General features: G+C 39.3%; 1 protein-coding gene across 1 annotated transcript in view; it reads right to left on the bottom strand.

Moving 5' to 3' along the window:
* Positions 1-16,989, bottom strand: part of GARS1 (glycyl-tRNA synthetase 1) — a 41,190-nt gene continuing 24,201 nt past the window's right edge. The window contains exons 11-17 of the mRNA XM_082631829.1: positions 12,910-13,054; positions 12,005-12,143; positions 7,367-7,452; positions 5,659-5,768; positions 2,845-2,938; positions 1,659-1,849; positions 1-295 (exon numbers count right to left, since the gene is read on the bottom strand). Of these exons, the coding sequence (XP_082487955.1) occupies positions 170-295; positions 1,659-1,849; positions 2,845-2,938; positions 5,659-5,768; positions 7,367-7,452; positions 12,005-12,143; positions 12,910-13,054 (891 nt within the window). The 3' untranslated portion in view covers positions 1-169. The remainder of the gene's footprint in view (positions 296-1,658; positions 1,850-2,844; positions 2,939-5,658; positions 5,769-7,366; positions 7,453-12,004; positions 12,144-12,909; positions 13,055-16,989) is intronic.

Raw genomic sequence — 16,989 nt, 5'->3', positions numbered from 1 at the left:
TTTGTTCAGAATTCTTCAGCTTTAATTGTGGGAGTAAGATCAGGCAGCCACTGAGGGTAAAATGCAGTCCCTGGGAGGAGATGCAATGCTGTTTTTTTTTTTGTAAAGTGGACATGATGAGAGTTATTCTTTTATTAGCGCGAACGGTCAAAAGTTGCCAAAACTGTCCTCATTCTTCGATTGTCTCTTTTTTCCCAGTTTCTTGACCTTCAAAGAGAGGATATCTGGCCTCCACATCAGCCCACGTGATGCTACCATTGGCCAGATCGCGAACTACACTGGGCAGTTCAGAGACCTGGGGTAAGAGGAAAGAGAAGTCCCAGAATCAATCAACTCGATTAGATTGTCAAAAAGAGGATTTACCCTGAACTCAGGAAACGATACAGAGAGCCAAGTCAGTGTCTACACAATGACAGGATCCCTCTACACACTGGTCCCGGCAGCATGTTTCTTGTGACTCCCACTGAATCCTCTTTACCTAGTTACACTCACCTCCTTCCCAGGCCTGGGTTCATGCTCTTCTTCCCACCCAGAATGCCTGCCTGCTCCCTGGATTACTCAATTCTCCCGCAGAGCCTTTCCTAATTATTCCAAATCTCTGTGCCACTTGAAGTTACTTCATGTGTGTAAAAGTTAACTCTTAGAACTGGGGTCAATCAAGTAACATGAGTGAAGGGAGCTGGGAAACTGGAGAGCCCCCATTAAGGGGGCCCAGCTGTTCCTCAGCCAGAACCAAACGGCTGCCACACAGCAGGGGTTCTCAAACTTGAGTAACCATCAGAATCACCTGGAGGGCTTGTTAAACCAGTTCTCCCTACCTCTCTCTCTCTCCAAACTGAAAGCCCATCCCAGTTTCTGATTCAGTAGGTCTGGGGTGGAGATTTCTCTTTCCTGACAAGTTCCCAGGTGATGCAGATGCTGCTGGTCCAGGGACCACACTTTGAGAACCCCTGCCCGATGGGAACATCGGTTCAGAGTAGCCAGATCTGGTTCTGTAAAAAGATGAGCCAGAAATCTGTGACCTCTGTAGTAGACTAAAAATTCCCTTGGAAAAAAGCAGTCTTTCACTTCTGTTTCCCCTATTACTAAGTCTCTGTAACAAGCAGAGCACATGATAGGTACTCTAAATAAAAACCTGCTCAAAATAGTCAGGCTGCTGTCAATTAAAGTGGCCATTCTTTCCTTTCCCTCCTGTACTTTTCCCATCTCCACTGTTCCCTTCCCATCAAGTAAAATTACTGAAACATTATTCACTGTTTTGAATTGATTAACATGAAAAAGTTTATACATACTCATGTGTACATTTATATAGAAATATAAAGATAAAACTGTCTAAGCCCCCCAAAGCCTACCAATAAAACTATGGCAACAACCACCGAGGATCATATATTTCCCTTGTCCAAATAAATAACTATAAAAGGGAACTGTCAGAGAATGAGCCCAGAGTGATCTAAATGGCTATAAAATATTAGAGAAGTGTTAATGAATATTTTCATAATTAAGCCGAGGAGATTTAGAATCTGTGCTCTGATAGTAACTTATAATTAAAATTAAAAAGAAAAAAAAAAGGGGAGCATAAACACAACAAAATCCATCTCAAATTAGAAGGAACCAGTACACATTTCTAAGATTAAAAATGCCAAAGAGAAGGCAGCCACCTCTGCTCTTATCTGCCGCATGGAGTCTCGGTCCCGCAGGGTTGCCGTGTGAGGGGCCTTGTTCACTGTATCAAAGTCAATGGTGATGCCGAAAGCCACGCCGATCTCATCAGTCCTGGCGTAGCGTCTTCCGATGGACCCCGAGGAATCGTCTACTTTGTGAGAGATGCCGTGCCTGGTCAAGGCTTCCGCTATCCAAAATAAATTAAGTAAATTAAAAATTTAAAAATGAGAAATGTCATCTAAATGTCGTACAAGCTCAGGACACTTATAAAAGGGACTAACACAAAAGAGCAGTAAGTTGCAGTTGCAAGAGAAAGAAAAATTCCAAAAGTATAATCCCTTGCTGGCGCCCAACCCCTCACTCATACCTACATCTCATTCAGCTGCAGGGGAACGAGCTTCAGACTAAGAGCCAAGGCCAGGAGGCTTGCATGACCCTGAGCAGCTCAGTGAACGCTTCCTGTTTCCCAACTCTGAAATATGTGGGCCACACCAGGTGGCCACTAGGATCCCTTTCAGTGCTGTGGGTCCAGTGGCTGTAGATCCACTAGGGATGTTACCCTCCACTAGGGTTCCTGATGAAGCAAGCAGCAGGGTCAATAGGAGAAGCAAGCATGTTTGAAATCTGACTCTTGGGTCCTACGCTGACTCATTCAAATGCAAGAGAAAACATCCCGAGCAAGCATACTCTCTCTCTTAGAAATCAGAGCAGATGCTAAAATCCCTTAGATTTATTCTTTATTCAATATGTATTTTTATTGAAGAAAAGGGACATTTCTGGGGCTTCCCTGGTGGCGCAGTGGTTAAGAATCCACCTGCCAATGCAGGGGACACGGGTTCGAGCCCCAGTCCAGGAAGATCCCACATGCCGCGGAGCAACTAAGCCCGTGTGCCACAACTACCTAGCCTGCGCTCTAGAGCCCGCGAGCCACAACTACTGAGCCCACATGCCTAGAGCCTGTGCTCCACAACAAGAGAAGCCACCGCAGTGAGAAGCCCGCGCACCACAATGAAGAGTAGCCCCCACTCGCCACAACTAGAGAAAGCCCGCGCACAGCAATGAAGACCCAACATAGCCATAAATAAATAAATAAATTTTTATATATAAAAAAGAGAGACATTTCCTAAAATTCAGTCTACTTGACAGTATTCCCATGGAGATTACCCAACTGGATTTGCTTACATAATTCCTTGACAAACGGCATGAACTCCTGGTTTTGGCTCAGTGGAAGGACGGAACATTTGAATGGAGCTACTACAGCAGGGAAACTGAAGAACTAGATGGTTTGAAAAGAAAGAAATCCAAATATGTTAGTGTATAAAGATCTAAACATTAATGTCCAATCTTCACTATCAAAATACTAGAAAACATGATATGAAAAAGCAGTGTGACAAAACACAGAAAGCAGGATAACCAGAACTAGAATCAGAAAGATCTTGTTCTCAGTTCTGAATTTGGACCAACTCAGTGAACTCTCCCTCTCTGGACCTTAGTTTCTCCATCTAAAAAGTAGATCTCTACCATCTGTTCTGCTCTGCTTACTTGGCAGGTCTATTGTAAGAAAGTTAAATGATGTAAAGGCATTCTGAAAGCTACCATCTAAGATGGTAATTATTTGGTACCACTTAGAAGCCTTACTTCTTTCTGTGGAGATCCCTAAAGAACCTCCCCTCAAATCATCAGAGAAGTAGTGTCAAAAGACAAAATTCCATTCTGTCCTTTAAGAGATTCAGCATAGCTGAAGGCTCTCTGAGCCTTAGTGACTAAGTAAAACAGAAAAGCTTAATTAGCTCACAAATGTGTGTCCCAAAGAAATAGCAGAAATCAAACAAGAAAGATGCTCTGTATACCCATAGAAAAGTACAGCCCTCCTAAACTGCTCCTGAAACAGGTTTCAGATTTATTCAGAAATAAAACAAAGATATTCTGTTGAAGGCAAACTAGTCTACCATTTGGGGCTGGAAATGAGAGCTGAAGATAGTTTTTAAATAATATCTGTAAAAAAGGTTCACTTGAAGGCCAGAATATGAGACTCAGAATGAATAGATCCCAGTAAAATAATGAATGACACAGGGTCCAGTTTAGTCCCCAAAAGGCTAATTAATCTTAAATGCCAAGCAATGGTGAATATTCCACTGTAAGTAAACCCTAGACTCTACCAACATAGCACCTGAATCATGGAGCACTCAGAATCCCACTCCTCTCCTCCATCTTGTGATAATTTCATTTAATGTGAGAGAGAAGTGGGGACCTGCCTTTATAGAAAATTAATTGTTTTATCTCACCAGCAATGCTTTTATACCAAATTTACAGGAAGATGGATCGAGGGACTATGTGCTAACAATTCAGAAACATATTTGGCTTCTCACAGCCTAATCAAATTTCTCTCCATGAAGAGAATCTCTATGCAACTCATAAAACACTGTAACTAATTTATTCTTGCCTAGCCTTTATGAAATTTTTATTAAAACTCTAGTTATATCAATATCATTAGATTCAAAGGAATAGCTAAAAGATTTTATTAAAAACTTTTCATTAGAAAAATAGCAGGAAAAGCTTGAAGCAAACTTGACCTCTAAAAAGAGCACATTCTGTTAAGTATGACATCATTCCTCAGGAAGAACCATGCCTTATGTTTGCATGTCTGGTGTCCGGCTCAGGTTCTTACTATCTGTTAATGAATGAAAAGCTGCTCCTTAAATGTCAGGAAATGAAGATATAACTTTACAGCAGAGAATAAAAGAGTAGCTTTATTAGCTACACATTACCCATGGTACGTCAGACTTTTAAAAATACTGGTGCCAAGAACTCATCAGTCCATTTCAAGATGAAACACCCTAGAAAGAACTACAGAGCTCATGTCCAACATTGGGTACACACTCAGCTTCAGCTGGTCATGCAGGTAAGAATGCTTCTTTCAGTTAATTTGACCTATACAACCTCTCCTCCCTAGCATTCTTCTTCTGAGTGCCTTTCCTGGAAACCTGAAGCTATAAATTAAAGGAGTATGATTTCCACAGGCAGAGGCGAGGTGAGAAAGGTGAAATTAGCCAGAATGAAGAGATATGTGGAAGGCATGCAGCAGTGATTCAAAAGCATCCGAGCCAAAAGAAAACTTGAGGGACTGGATGAAAACTTCTTAAAAACATTTATCTTGGGCCTCCCTGGTGGCGCAGTGGTTGAGAGTCCGCCTGCCGATGCAGGGGATACGGGTTCGTGCCCCGGTCTGGGAGGATCCCATATGCCGCGGAGCGGCTGGGCCCGTGAGCCATGGCCACTGGGCCTGCGCATCCGGAGCCTGTGCTCCGCAACGGGAGAGGCCACAACAGTGAGAGGCCCGCATACAGCAAAAAGAAAAAAAAAAACAAAAAACATTTATCTTTAGCTAGGCTTGAATGTTAGGAAAGGCTACACCTCACATACTACTGCCCAATTTATTATCTGTCAATCTCCCACACTGGAATCACCTGGGGTTCTTATTTAGAAAAGAACCAAAAAACCAGATCCCTGAGTCTCAGACCTAGTGAGAATCAGTATCTCTGGAATAGAACCTAGGAATTTACATCTTTTACCCCCAACATACCCCAGACTATTTTATGCAGTTTGAGAAGGTTCCTTTCAACGCTTTACCAATGCATAAATACAGTTTTTTGGTTTGACCAAATGCTATGAATTATCTCCTCCTTCCCAATTTTCTGAAAACACGAGTATATCCAGAAAGTACCATTCCTTCCATTGATGCAATACAGACAGTTCTCCCAAAGTAATATGTTCTGTCTCAGAACTCAAATGCAACTAAAACAATGGCATCTAGAATAACCTACACATCCAAGCTCAAATGAGATAAAAAAGTGCTTTGCTTTGTAAACAGTTAAGCAAAGGTGTTAACATTACAGTAAATAACTGATTGTTTCAGAGTTGTCTTAACATCACTCAGTAAATGTTGCTCTCTGACACTGTAAGAGAACAAACAGTACACTGTACATGACAACTCACCGTTCTCTGTTCATCTCCCTCGCGTATTTGGAACGTATGTTCAAATACTGTATACATGATCCTACCCAGGCCAAATGAGGGTTCAATTACACTCGGAACAACTTCTTCCACTGCAAGAGAGAGAGAAATTCAGTAACACTCTCTCAAACCTCACATAATGCATTTCAGGTCCTCTCTAAACAATTCTTACTGGCCCTAAAAATATCTCTATTCTAGATAGATTGTGATCGACCTTGTACATCAGGACAAAGAAATCAGAACAATCCTAAAAACTATTTCCTGGTAGAAAACACAATGCCTTTAAAGAGAAAACTGGAGTGAAAATTTTTTTTACCAAATTTAATTTTGTTTATACAGCATAAAAATGAAACAAGATACCAGGGTATTCCTTCCCCAGTTGGTAAGCTATGGACAATAGCAGCCACACTCTATCATCTGCCTCGGCTATGCAGAAAGCATTAAAACTCTAGAGCATCTGTAAGACTTTGCTGGAATTAAAAAGTCTACCACCACAGCTGGCAAAATTAACAAAAACAACTCCTACATACAACAAGTATCATGTGATTTGTGTTTTACTCTTTATCTTGCTATCTGGATGAGAACTCCTTAAGAGAGCCAAGTTACTGCCATCGTATTTCCAAGGTTCTGGGGTCAGGAGCCCCTCAAAGAAGAGTTGGCTCAGGGACCAGCACTCAACCAATACATTTACCTGGGGCGCCACAGCTCTTCCCATGGGTGAGGCTATGCCTGTGGTATACACAGGAACTGTCTTCATTATTACTTATTATTCAGAAAGGAAGCATGGCTAAGCACTATCCAGATCTAAGGTAACTGACCCTAACCTTGGAGAATTTATGTTTCAAGAGAAATGAGATAATTGGAACCAAAAACTTACACGAGAATAACATTTCAGAAATATGATCAAGGCATTTCCTGCTCATCCTTTCCTGGCATCCAAGCAATGGTGAAGTACAGCTCTGAGCCAGCTGCCAGGATAGTGGCTAAAAAGCCCCAGAGCATGAAGAAGGATCCCCTGCTTCCTCCTATCACTTTTCAGACTCCTTTTACAGCTCATTGCAGCCTGGTGACAACGATGCAGGCCAAACACAAATGGAAAAGGAGGCCTGCTTGCTCCATGGGCAGTAGCATCTCAAATACCCACTATTCTTAGTTTTCAGAAGCTTCAATTCAGCCAGTTAACCACAAGCATCCTTCGTATATTCTCCAAAATAGTCATTTCCCAATTCATGGAATTTGTTCTACCAAAAATAGTCATCTCCTTGGCTTTAAAAAAAGCATGAAAGATCACTAATCTAAACTACTTTTAACAAGTTAATTTTCCAAAATAGACAGAAGGGATGAGTTCTCTCTTTTGCTTAAGAAACAAAAGGACTTTTCCTTAAAGTGAGAAAAAAAAAAAGATGTTTTTAATCAGAGATATTCTTCATATGTACCTCAGGTCACAGGAAACATAAAGGTGGCATTATAAATTATTCTTCAGTATGAGTACAATTATGTTTAAAAAAAAAAACAAAACCCGAGATAATACCTTGAACATATTCATCAAATTTAGGGTTATAGCATTAAGGATTTATTTTTCTTCAAATTTTCTGTAAAATGGTTATGCTACAAAACTTAAAAAAACAAAATGCCTTTAAGGAGTAATGATTTTTGTTTGTTTGTTCCTTAATTATTTTTACAAATTTACCATATAGTGTTTTCTGGAACCTCTTCACATTGACCATGTCTTTTGTCAACTGAAATGTTTTCCCTTCAGTTTCAATAGTAAATTCCCTACAAAGAAAAACAAGGCACATTACATATTGGTGAAAACACATATCCCATGCCTTAATTTAAAGAAGTTTTACAGATTGCTAAACTGTTTTTCATTTTAAGTGTAATACAACTTGGTCAACAATCCAGATACAACAGCTGAAGTCAAATTTAAATTATTTCATAAGGAATACCAAATTAATTATTCTAACAACAGCACCAAACAGTATTTTGGGAGGCACCCAAAAATGTGGTTAGTCTTATAAAATTCCACAAGTGACTCATGACCAATTCTTTTGGTTTTGAGATCAAGGTAAAACCAAAGAAAAATTTTTTAGAATTCAGTTTTAGAATAATTACAATAAATTTGTCAAAAACAGGCCTGCTGGCAAAAAGACCACTGTTCTCACTACTGTCCAAACAGATGTAAAAATGACCAACTTGTCATCTTACAGAAAGAAAATTTAAAACTCCCATACTATTTCCAAAATAAACTTTGACACTTATGTTGATGAAGTTCAGCTTAAAAGAAGTTTAAAGATTCTGCTTGACATGTCAATATAAAATACTATGCCCACAAAAATCACTGCCTGCGTGCCATATGTTCACATCCTGAGATACGCCCATTCCATTTCAGGTTATAAGAATTCACCTTTATAAAGCACTTTGTGTAATACCTGTATTTCAGCTTATGAAGTATTTCCTCACATTATGAAGATCAATTTGGATGTGTCTTATCTCACAAGCAGCTCAGGGCAGGGAAAAGAGTGCCCTCATGTGGTTGTCCTTGAAGCTGTATGGCTGATACATGGTACACTGCATTTTGCTAGTTTCTAGCAGTGATAATCTCATGCATCATATGAATGGTTTTCACTGATTGCCTCCATTTTTACTGTTCTGTCTGAAGTCTGTGCAAACATGCATTAAAGACTCCATATAAACAGTATATATATTGTCTCTGTGAGCACAATCTAAGTGTAGAGTAGGTAATAATTATAAAAAAAGCTGAAATTAGCAAGGAGATAGCCATTATTTGAGAATAATTTTTTAAAACCTGTCTTGTTTGTAGATAATGATATCTGCTAGTAACCTATGTTTATTTTATTGGCATTTGATGTTATTTTAGCATAAACAGACATTAATTCTGGGAGACCAGAAATGTTTTAAAATTTCTTGTAAATTTTATCTTTAACTTACAAGAGTTCATCTTATGATAGTTCTTTTGACAAATACACATACACATGCAACCACCATCTCCCCAAAGGTTCCCCTAAGTCCCTTCTCCTTCAATCCCCTCCACTGATTCTATCGCTATAAACTAGATTTGTCTTTCCTAGAATTTGGCGTATAATCCTTTGTGTAAAAGGGGTTTGGCAAAATTTCTGTGTATGAAATATTCAGGGTTTGCGGGCCATATGCAGACTCTCATACTCTGTTTTTTTAAAACAATGCTTTGAAAATGCAAGTCATTCTTAGCTAGATAGTGGTACAAAAAACAATATGAAGATGTTTCAAGCGCACTTAAAATGTATACTCTTTGGTTATCAGGTATTCTATAAATGGCGAGTAAGTTGTTTAACAGTGTTTATATCTTCAAATTCCTATTGATTCTTTTTTGTCTACTTGCTCTACTGATCACTGAGACAGGGGTGTAGAAATCGCCAACTGTGATGGTAGATTTGTCTAACTTTCCTTCCAGTTCTGTTAAGTTTGCTTTATATATTTTGAGGTTGTTTTTAGTGGCATACAAGGTTAGAGGTGATGTGCCTTCTTGATGAATTGATCCCTTTACCATTATGAAATGCAACCTGGTAATTTTCCTTGTTGTGAAGTTTACTTTGCCTGATGTTAATAAGTCACTCCACTTTCTTTTATTTTTATTTATTTATTTATTTATTTTTTAGTGGTACGCGGGCCTCTCACTGTTGTGGCCTCTCCCATCGCGGAGCGCAGGCTCAGCAGCCATGGCTCACAGGCCCAGCCGCTCTGCGGCATGTGGGATCCTCCCAGACCGGGGCACGAACCCGTGTCCCCTGCATCGGCAGGCAGACTCTCAACCACTGCGCCACCAGGGAAGCCCCCCACTCCACTTTCTTGATTAATGTTTGTATGGGAAATATTTTTAAATTCTTTTCCTTTTAAGCCCATTTGTGTACAGGCATACCTTGTTTTATTGTGCTTCACTGATATCGCATTTTTTGCAAATTGAAGGTTTATGGCCACCCAGCATCAATAAATCTCTCAGTGCTATTTCTCCAACAGCATTTGCTCACTTAATGTCTCTGAGTCATATTTTGGTAATTCTCACAGAATTTCAAACTTTTTCATCATTATTATATTTGTTACGGTGATCTATGATCAGTGGTCTTTGATGTCACTAAAGATTTCAACTTGCTGAAGGCTCAGATGGTCGTCAGCATTTTTCAGCAATGAAGTATTTTTTAATTAAGGTATGTACATTGGTTTTTATTTTTTATTCTTTTGGCCACGCTGCATGGCATGTGGGATCTTAGTTCCCTGACCAGGGATCAAGCCCATACTCCCGGCAGTGGAAGCATGGAGCCCTAACCACGGGACCACCAGGGAATTCCCTATTTTTAAAATATAACGGCTATTGCACACTTGATAGAGTAGGTTACAGTGTAAACATAAATTTTACATGCACTGGGAAACCAAAAAAAATGTGTGTGACTCACTTTATTGCAACATTCACTTTATTGCAGTGGTCTGGAACCGAACCCACAATATGTCCGAGGTATGCCCGTATATTACAGTTACAGTTTCCTGGAAACAGCATTTAACTGGGTCTCGAATTTTTTAACCAGTTTGACAGTTAAAAGCTATTAATTTGAGTGTTTACATCATTATATTTAATATAACTATCAATATTGTTGAGTTGAAATCTACCATTTCCTGAGTTATTTTCTATTGGTCTCATCTGTTCGTGGTTCATTTTTCCTCTTCTCCTGTCTTTTTCTGGAGCATTTTTTATTATTCTATTTTAGCCCTCTCATTGGGTTATTAGTTATATCCCTTTGGTTTCTGTGTGTTTTATCCAGGCAATTGCTCTGGAGTTTACGGTATGTCCTTTTCTAAACTTACCATGGTGTACCTCCACACGTAATGTACACATCTCAAAACAGTATACATATTCTTACGTATTCCCAAGTCTTTGCTCCCATCCTTTGGGCTACTGATGTCATACATTTTACTTCTACACATTATAAATTTCACAGTACATTGTTATTGTTTTTGCTTTAAACAACCCATTATCTTTTAAAGAAATTAAGAGATGTCATTTTAAAGAAATGAAAGAAAATGTTACTCATATTCACCCACATATTTATCATTTCCAGAGCTCTTAATTTCTTTGGGTAGATCTAAATTTCCACACTTCTGCCTGAAGGACTTCCTTTAACATTTCTTGCAGTGTAGGTCTGGCTGGCAATGTATCCTCTTGAGTTTTTTGTCTGAAAATATTTTCTCTTCATTTTTGAAAGATATTTTTGCTGGGTATATGGCTTTTGTCTGTAAGCACTTAAAAAGATTTCATTCTATTGTATTGTGGGTAGGTACACACAATTGCGCTTGAGATACTGCCTCTAGATGTTCTATTTGGTTCTTTTTTACATATACATTCCCATTTCTCTCCTCATATGTTCATGTTTTCTCTTAACATCCTTGAGCACAGGAAGCATATTTGTAGTAACTGTTGTTTTTTTTTAATTTATTTATTTTTGGCTGTGTTGGGTCTTCGTTGCTATGGGTGGGCTTTCTCTAGTTGCGGCGAGCGGGGGCTACTCTTCGCTGCGGTGCACGTTCTTCTCATTGTAGTGGCTTCTCTTGTTGTGGAGCACAGGTTCTAGGCACACAGGCTTTAGTAGTTGTGGACGAGGGCTCAACAGTTGTGGCTCACAGGCTTACTTGCTCCGCGGCATGTGGGATCTTCCCGGACCAGGGGTCAAACCTGTCTCCCTTGCACTGGCAGGCGGATTCTCAACCACTGTGCCACCAGGGAAGGCCCTATAATAACTGTTTTAACATCCTTCTGTATTACTTTCATCACGTTTGTCATTTCTGGGTGTTTCTTTTGACTGATTTTTCTCCTCTTTATGAGTCATATTTTCATGCTCTCTCATATGTCTAGAAATTTTTTATTGTTTGCCAGACAGTAAATTTTACATTGTTTAGTGCTGGATTTTGTTGAATTCCTTTAAAGATTCTTCTCTATCATTTTTACATTTATACTTACAACAATTACACAGACGACTCCAAAGTTCAAAAAAAGAGCACTGACTTAAGAGATAGATGTAGTTTCTAATTACCTTGGATAAGTCTCCTCCTCTAAGAAAGTTATTGAGGGGGGAAAAAAACCTTTATAGTCCATATCAAGTCTATTTCCAGGCCATAATGCCAAAATCTCGACAAACACAGTCCTTTAAATGTAGCCAAGAGATAGTACTTACCTGCAAAACATTTCTAAAGAAACTCATCTCATCCTAACTTTCAAAACCTGGCAGAGAAGACATAGCTGACTGGAGCCCATGTAAAAAGTACACATCTTAAATCTTACCCTTTTTCATTCAGTAGTTCCTCCATTTCTGTAATGTAACACTCATCACAAATGGCAAGGTAGTCCATCACCAGCTTTGCATCCTTCTTATACGCCTTGCCAATTGCTCCCTTATTAGGTTCAAACTGAACAACATTGACTGTTTCGTATGAAGTAGTCAAGGAATACAAAACTACAGAACTGCCTTAGTATTTCGGGAAATGATCTTGAGGACAAGCCATCATCGACTTAAAACAACTATCAGTTCCCTACTGGTGTCCGAGATCCTCTATATGCTGATTTCCAGTGCAAGATGAAACAACCACCCACAAAGTCATTCAGATAAACCTCCGTCAAAATAAGCAAACATCATCAAGAAAGACTTTTTCAAAGTTACAGTGAGATAAAGGGATATTATCTAATCAGCAGTATAACCCAATACATAGAATAATAACCTCTGAAAACAATTCATTCATTTCTCAAATGTCTCAACACGACAGGATCTATTTCCTGTTACTGGCCTAGCCCTTAGATCAGCTCACAATCTCACTGGCTGGTAAAATAAGAAAATTTCTCCTTTGATGATCTACAGATCAAGTGAACTAAATTATTTCATCTACCATAAAAGGCACCCATCTTTTAACAGAGAAAGTATTCACCAGGCACCCTTTAATTAAAGAGCATGTATGTAGATGAAGATGTGGGAAATGGCTGAGAAAAATTGGTCAACATCCTGAAAGACATACAGAGCATTTTTCTTTCAAGGACCAGACAGTGAGTGGGCACATGTCAGATTACAAGTAAAGAGAATAGGAAAGGAACAATGAGATGGGTAAAATAATAGGTTTAAATAGTGCTCAAACATCTCAGTTTATCCATAGAACAAGGTATAGACTTGGACTTATCCATTTCTAAGATGTTTACACTGTAGTCCTGAGCTGTTGAAGTGACCAGAAAGGATATGGGCTCTTTCAGAGGCTTCTCAGCTACGAGTGGGACTTTGGTGGCTCTCGCATGACAAGAAAGGTCATAACAGGAACGGTCAGCACATCCGACAATCTCAATCCAGCCCTAAGAAGACATAATAGAGAAAAACATTTGTAAGTCACGCACGGTTCATTCACAAATGCATGCGGATTATAGGTAACTCTTTCACATACTCAAGAATAATTCAATTATAGAATCTCCACTCAACTTTTATAAATGTTTGAAATGGGAACAGTTTTATACATCGGGTAGTAACACCCTTACAAAATATAAATCACACATGTACCCAAAGTAGTCTTTTTATTTTCTGGACAGAATTATTTTGCCATATTGTGAATGTGGGGTAAACTAATATTTTCTAGGATTTAGTTATGGAAATAAAATGTGAACCAAGACAAAACTGGCAGATCTGTTTCAAATTTGTGACCAGGATTCAAAATGAATCTGGCAGAAACCGCTAGTGCAACGCTGTGTTACATAAGGGGCTTTAGCATCCATGGATTTTGGCAACCTTGCGGGGGGGGTTCCTGGATAACAATCCCCGACAGATACCAAGGGACCACTGTAATGGTTCTTCCCCCCTCACACTCATACATTTATGTTGTTAAAACTCTGGCTCAAATCAAAGAAGTAAAACCTGCAAAGTCATTATTCTCTGTGCACTTTTAAGAACTGCCAAAGAGAAGGGCATGGCTATTTCAGAAGAGCCCCACACTAGGCAAGTAAATCACATCCCTGGCCAGAATTCGACCTCCTGAATTCCACAGAGCGCACACAACAGCACATTCCCAGGGACTTCCTAGCGCCACACACACGAAGCGTTGAGGGGTCAACCAAGATCCCTTTTGTGAGTCCACATAGAACATATGCACCCACAAATCTAAACCTGGTGCTCACCTCAAAAAAAAAGTTTGTGGAGAAGGAAAACAGGAAGAAAAACTTTCATGATCTTTTAAAAGCATGGAAGACAGTTAAGAGGAGGAAGTACTTCACCAGTCTTTACCACAGATAACAACAGTTCATGGGTCAGTGACCCCATTAGCCACCTGAAAATCCCTTTAGGGTTCAGAGACCAACACAGGTGACAAAAAATAAGGTCAACAGCAGCAGGTGGGAAGGCAAGGATTCACCAAGGGGATTAGCAACATGAGAAGAGGAGATATTACAACAGAAATCATGACATTACAATAAAAGAGCAGCAGAAATAAGAACATGCTATTATGATGCTGTGGTGATGGTAAGTCTTTACATAGGTGACAAAGTTACAAAGGATAACACGTGTGCGGGGAAATCCATTGGGAGTTAGTTATATCACAGCATGCCCCGCACCTACGTCACTCAGGTTCATAACTCTTCGCCAGAAGAGTCTTATGAGAAATTACAAAGAAAATAATATAGTGTGTATGCATTTTTCTGAACCATTAAAAAGGAAAGAGGGGCTTCCCTGGTGGCGCAGTGGTTGAGAGTCCGCCTGCCAATGCAGGGGACACATGTTCCAGCCCTGGTCTGGGAAGATCCCACATGCTGCGGAGCAACTGGGCCCGTGAGCCACAACTACTGAGCCTGCGCGTCTGGAGCCTGTGCTCCACAACAAGAGAGGCCGAGATAGTGAGAGGCCCATGCACCGCGATGAAGAGTGGCCCCCGCTCGCTGCAACTAGAGAAAGCCCACGCACAGAAACAAAGACCCAACACAGCCAAAAATTAATTAATTAATTAAAAAAAAAAAAAAAGTAAAGAAAGGTGGTTCTCTGGTGGCCTAGTGGTTAGGATTCTGGGCTTTCACTGCCGGGGCCCGGATTCAACCCCTGGTTGGGGAACTGAGATCCCTCAAGCTGCGCTGCGTGGCCAAAAAAAAATTTTTTTAATTTAAAAAAAAAAAAAAAGGAAAGAAAAAGAAAAAGAATAGATTACGATGCATCACAAGAAGGAGGAAATGAATAGAGTGCTAACGCATCCCATCAGCCTTGAAGGGTAAACAGAATGGACAGAGGACAGATGCTCAAAGAGGAAAAAGGAACTTTTTCTATGTTGCTATTTCATTGTTTTATTGACTTTCTCCCTCTAAAAAGTTTTGAAAAAACTGTTAAGTAGATTCTGAAGGGTGTATTTAAGTGTTAACACCCAATAATACAGCCAGCCCTATGTATCTGTGGGTTCCGCATCTACGAATTCAACCAACTGTGAATGAAACATATTCAGAAAAAAAAATTCCAGAAAGTTCCAAAAAGCAAAACTTAAATTTGCTGCAAATCTGGCAACTATTGGTGTAGCATTTACATTGTGTTTGGTATTATAAGTAACCTAAAGATGATTTAAAGTATACGGGAGGATGTGCTTAGTGTCTATGCAGATACTAAGTCATTTTATATAAGAGACTTGAGCATACAGGATTTTGGTATCCGTGGGGATTGTGGAACCAAGCCTCAGCAGACACCAAGGGATGACGGTATTCCCTCTGTATGAAGTGTCTACTGCTCTCAAAACTTGGCATCAGATAGCTGTACTAAACACACAGCTCAGCCGGCCACAAATGTAGGCATTTGTGCTCAATTCAGTTTCCTACCCAACAAAAGAAAACTCAGTAAAGAACAGGTACTGTTTCGGTCACAGAATAAAACTTAATAACAGCATTACTACCACAGGGGTGGCAGGTTCCATTTCTTGTTAACGCCTAAGTTACTTTTCAAAAGCAAAGTGTTTTCAAAAATTCTTAAGAACCTGTTATTTGAATAAGAACAAAAGAGGTAAAAAGCCTTGTTAAGTAGATATCTAGTTAGTCCTTCTCATGAATAGTTACTTTTGCCTTTAATCAAAAGAGTTTGGGAAAATTCAACCATCACAACTACTAAGCTTTCCAAGCACATGCTACCACATGGGGTACTTCAAATAAACAGGCAAATATAAAACTCATAAGCTCAGAAACCCCAACACTTAACAACAACAAAAAAATAGGAATTAAAGAAAAAAGCTTAAAAACATGTAACGATCATTTCACAGTCACTAAAGATGTCAACTAGTATATCTATGCCCTTAAACATATAAACTTGCTCATTATCATTTACTAAAGATGTCAATGAACATATTTATGTACTGAAAGGTGACACTACAAAAACACGCCTAAGAATGGTAGACAACAACCCTGGGATCGTGGTTACCTCTGAGCAGAGAGAGGAAAAGGGTGGAACATTAGCTGTATCAGTAACTTTTTTATTAAAAGAATAAAATATGAAGCACACAAAAAGAAAATATTAAAGGCTTTAAAGGAGTTCTCCCCTCTCCTTAAAAGTCTGTTACTTTGGAGCTTCTGGTTTTGTTTTAGTCCAGTCTTCCAATGACCTTACACAAAACATTGTAGCCTAATCTCAAAGCTAGGCCCACATTTCTGTTTTTTAATTTTTTTCTTAATTCTTTTAGATTTAGGTATAATTAACATATAAGATTATATTAGTTTCAGGTGTACAGCATAATGATTCGATATTTGTATATACTGCAAAATGATCACCACAATAAGTCTAGGTAACATCCGTCACCACACAGTTACAATTTTTTTTTCTTGTGATGAGAACTTTTAAGACCTACTCTCTAAGCAAATTTCAAATATATAATACAATACTATTAATTATAGTTACTATGCTGTACATTACATCCTCAGGACTTATTAGGCTCACATTTTCTGATCTCTCACCCTTGAGGGTTTGGCCACAGCTCACAGTGACACTCAGGAAAGGATGAGCAGGCGTGCAGTAGGGTTTATGAAAGCAGTGTAGTACAATGGTTAAGAGCAGGGCCTGGAGTCAGATAGCCCTGGTTCACATCCCAGCTCCACCACTCACTAGCTGTGAGGCTCGGGCAAATTACCTAACCTCTCAGCACTTCAGTTTCCTCAGAAATAGGACCAATGCACAGAATTACTGTGAGGATTACATAAGATAATAATACACTTAGAACGGTATACAGCTCTTAACAGTTCCAAATATTAAATAAACAAACAAATGAAATGTAATCCAGGCCAGATTC

This window comes from Mesoplodon mirus (genome assembly GCF_964341445.2).
Source record: "Mesoplodon mirus genome assembly, chromosome: 9".
Classification (NCBI taxonomy): Eukaryota; Metazoa; Chordata; class Mammalia; order Artiodactyla; family Ziphiidae; genus Mesoplodon; species Mesoplodon mirus.
Note: the sequence above shows the minus strand (reverse complement) of the source record. Positions and strands in the feature narration are given on the sequence as shown.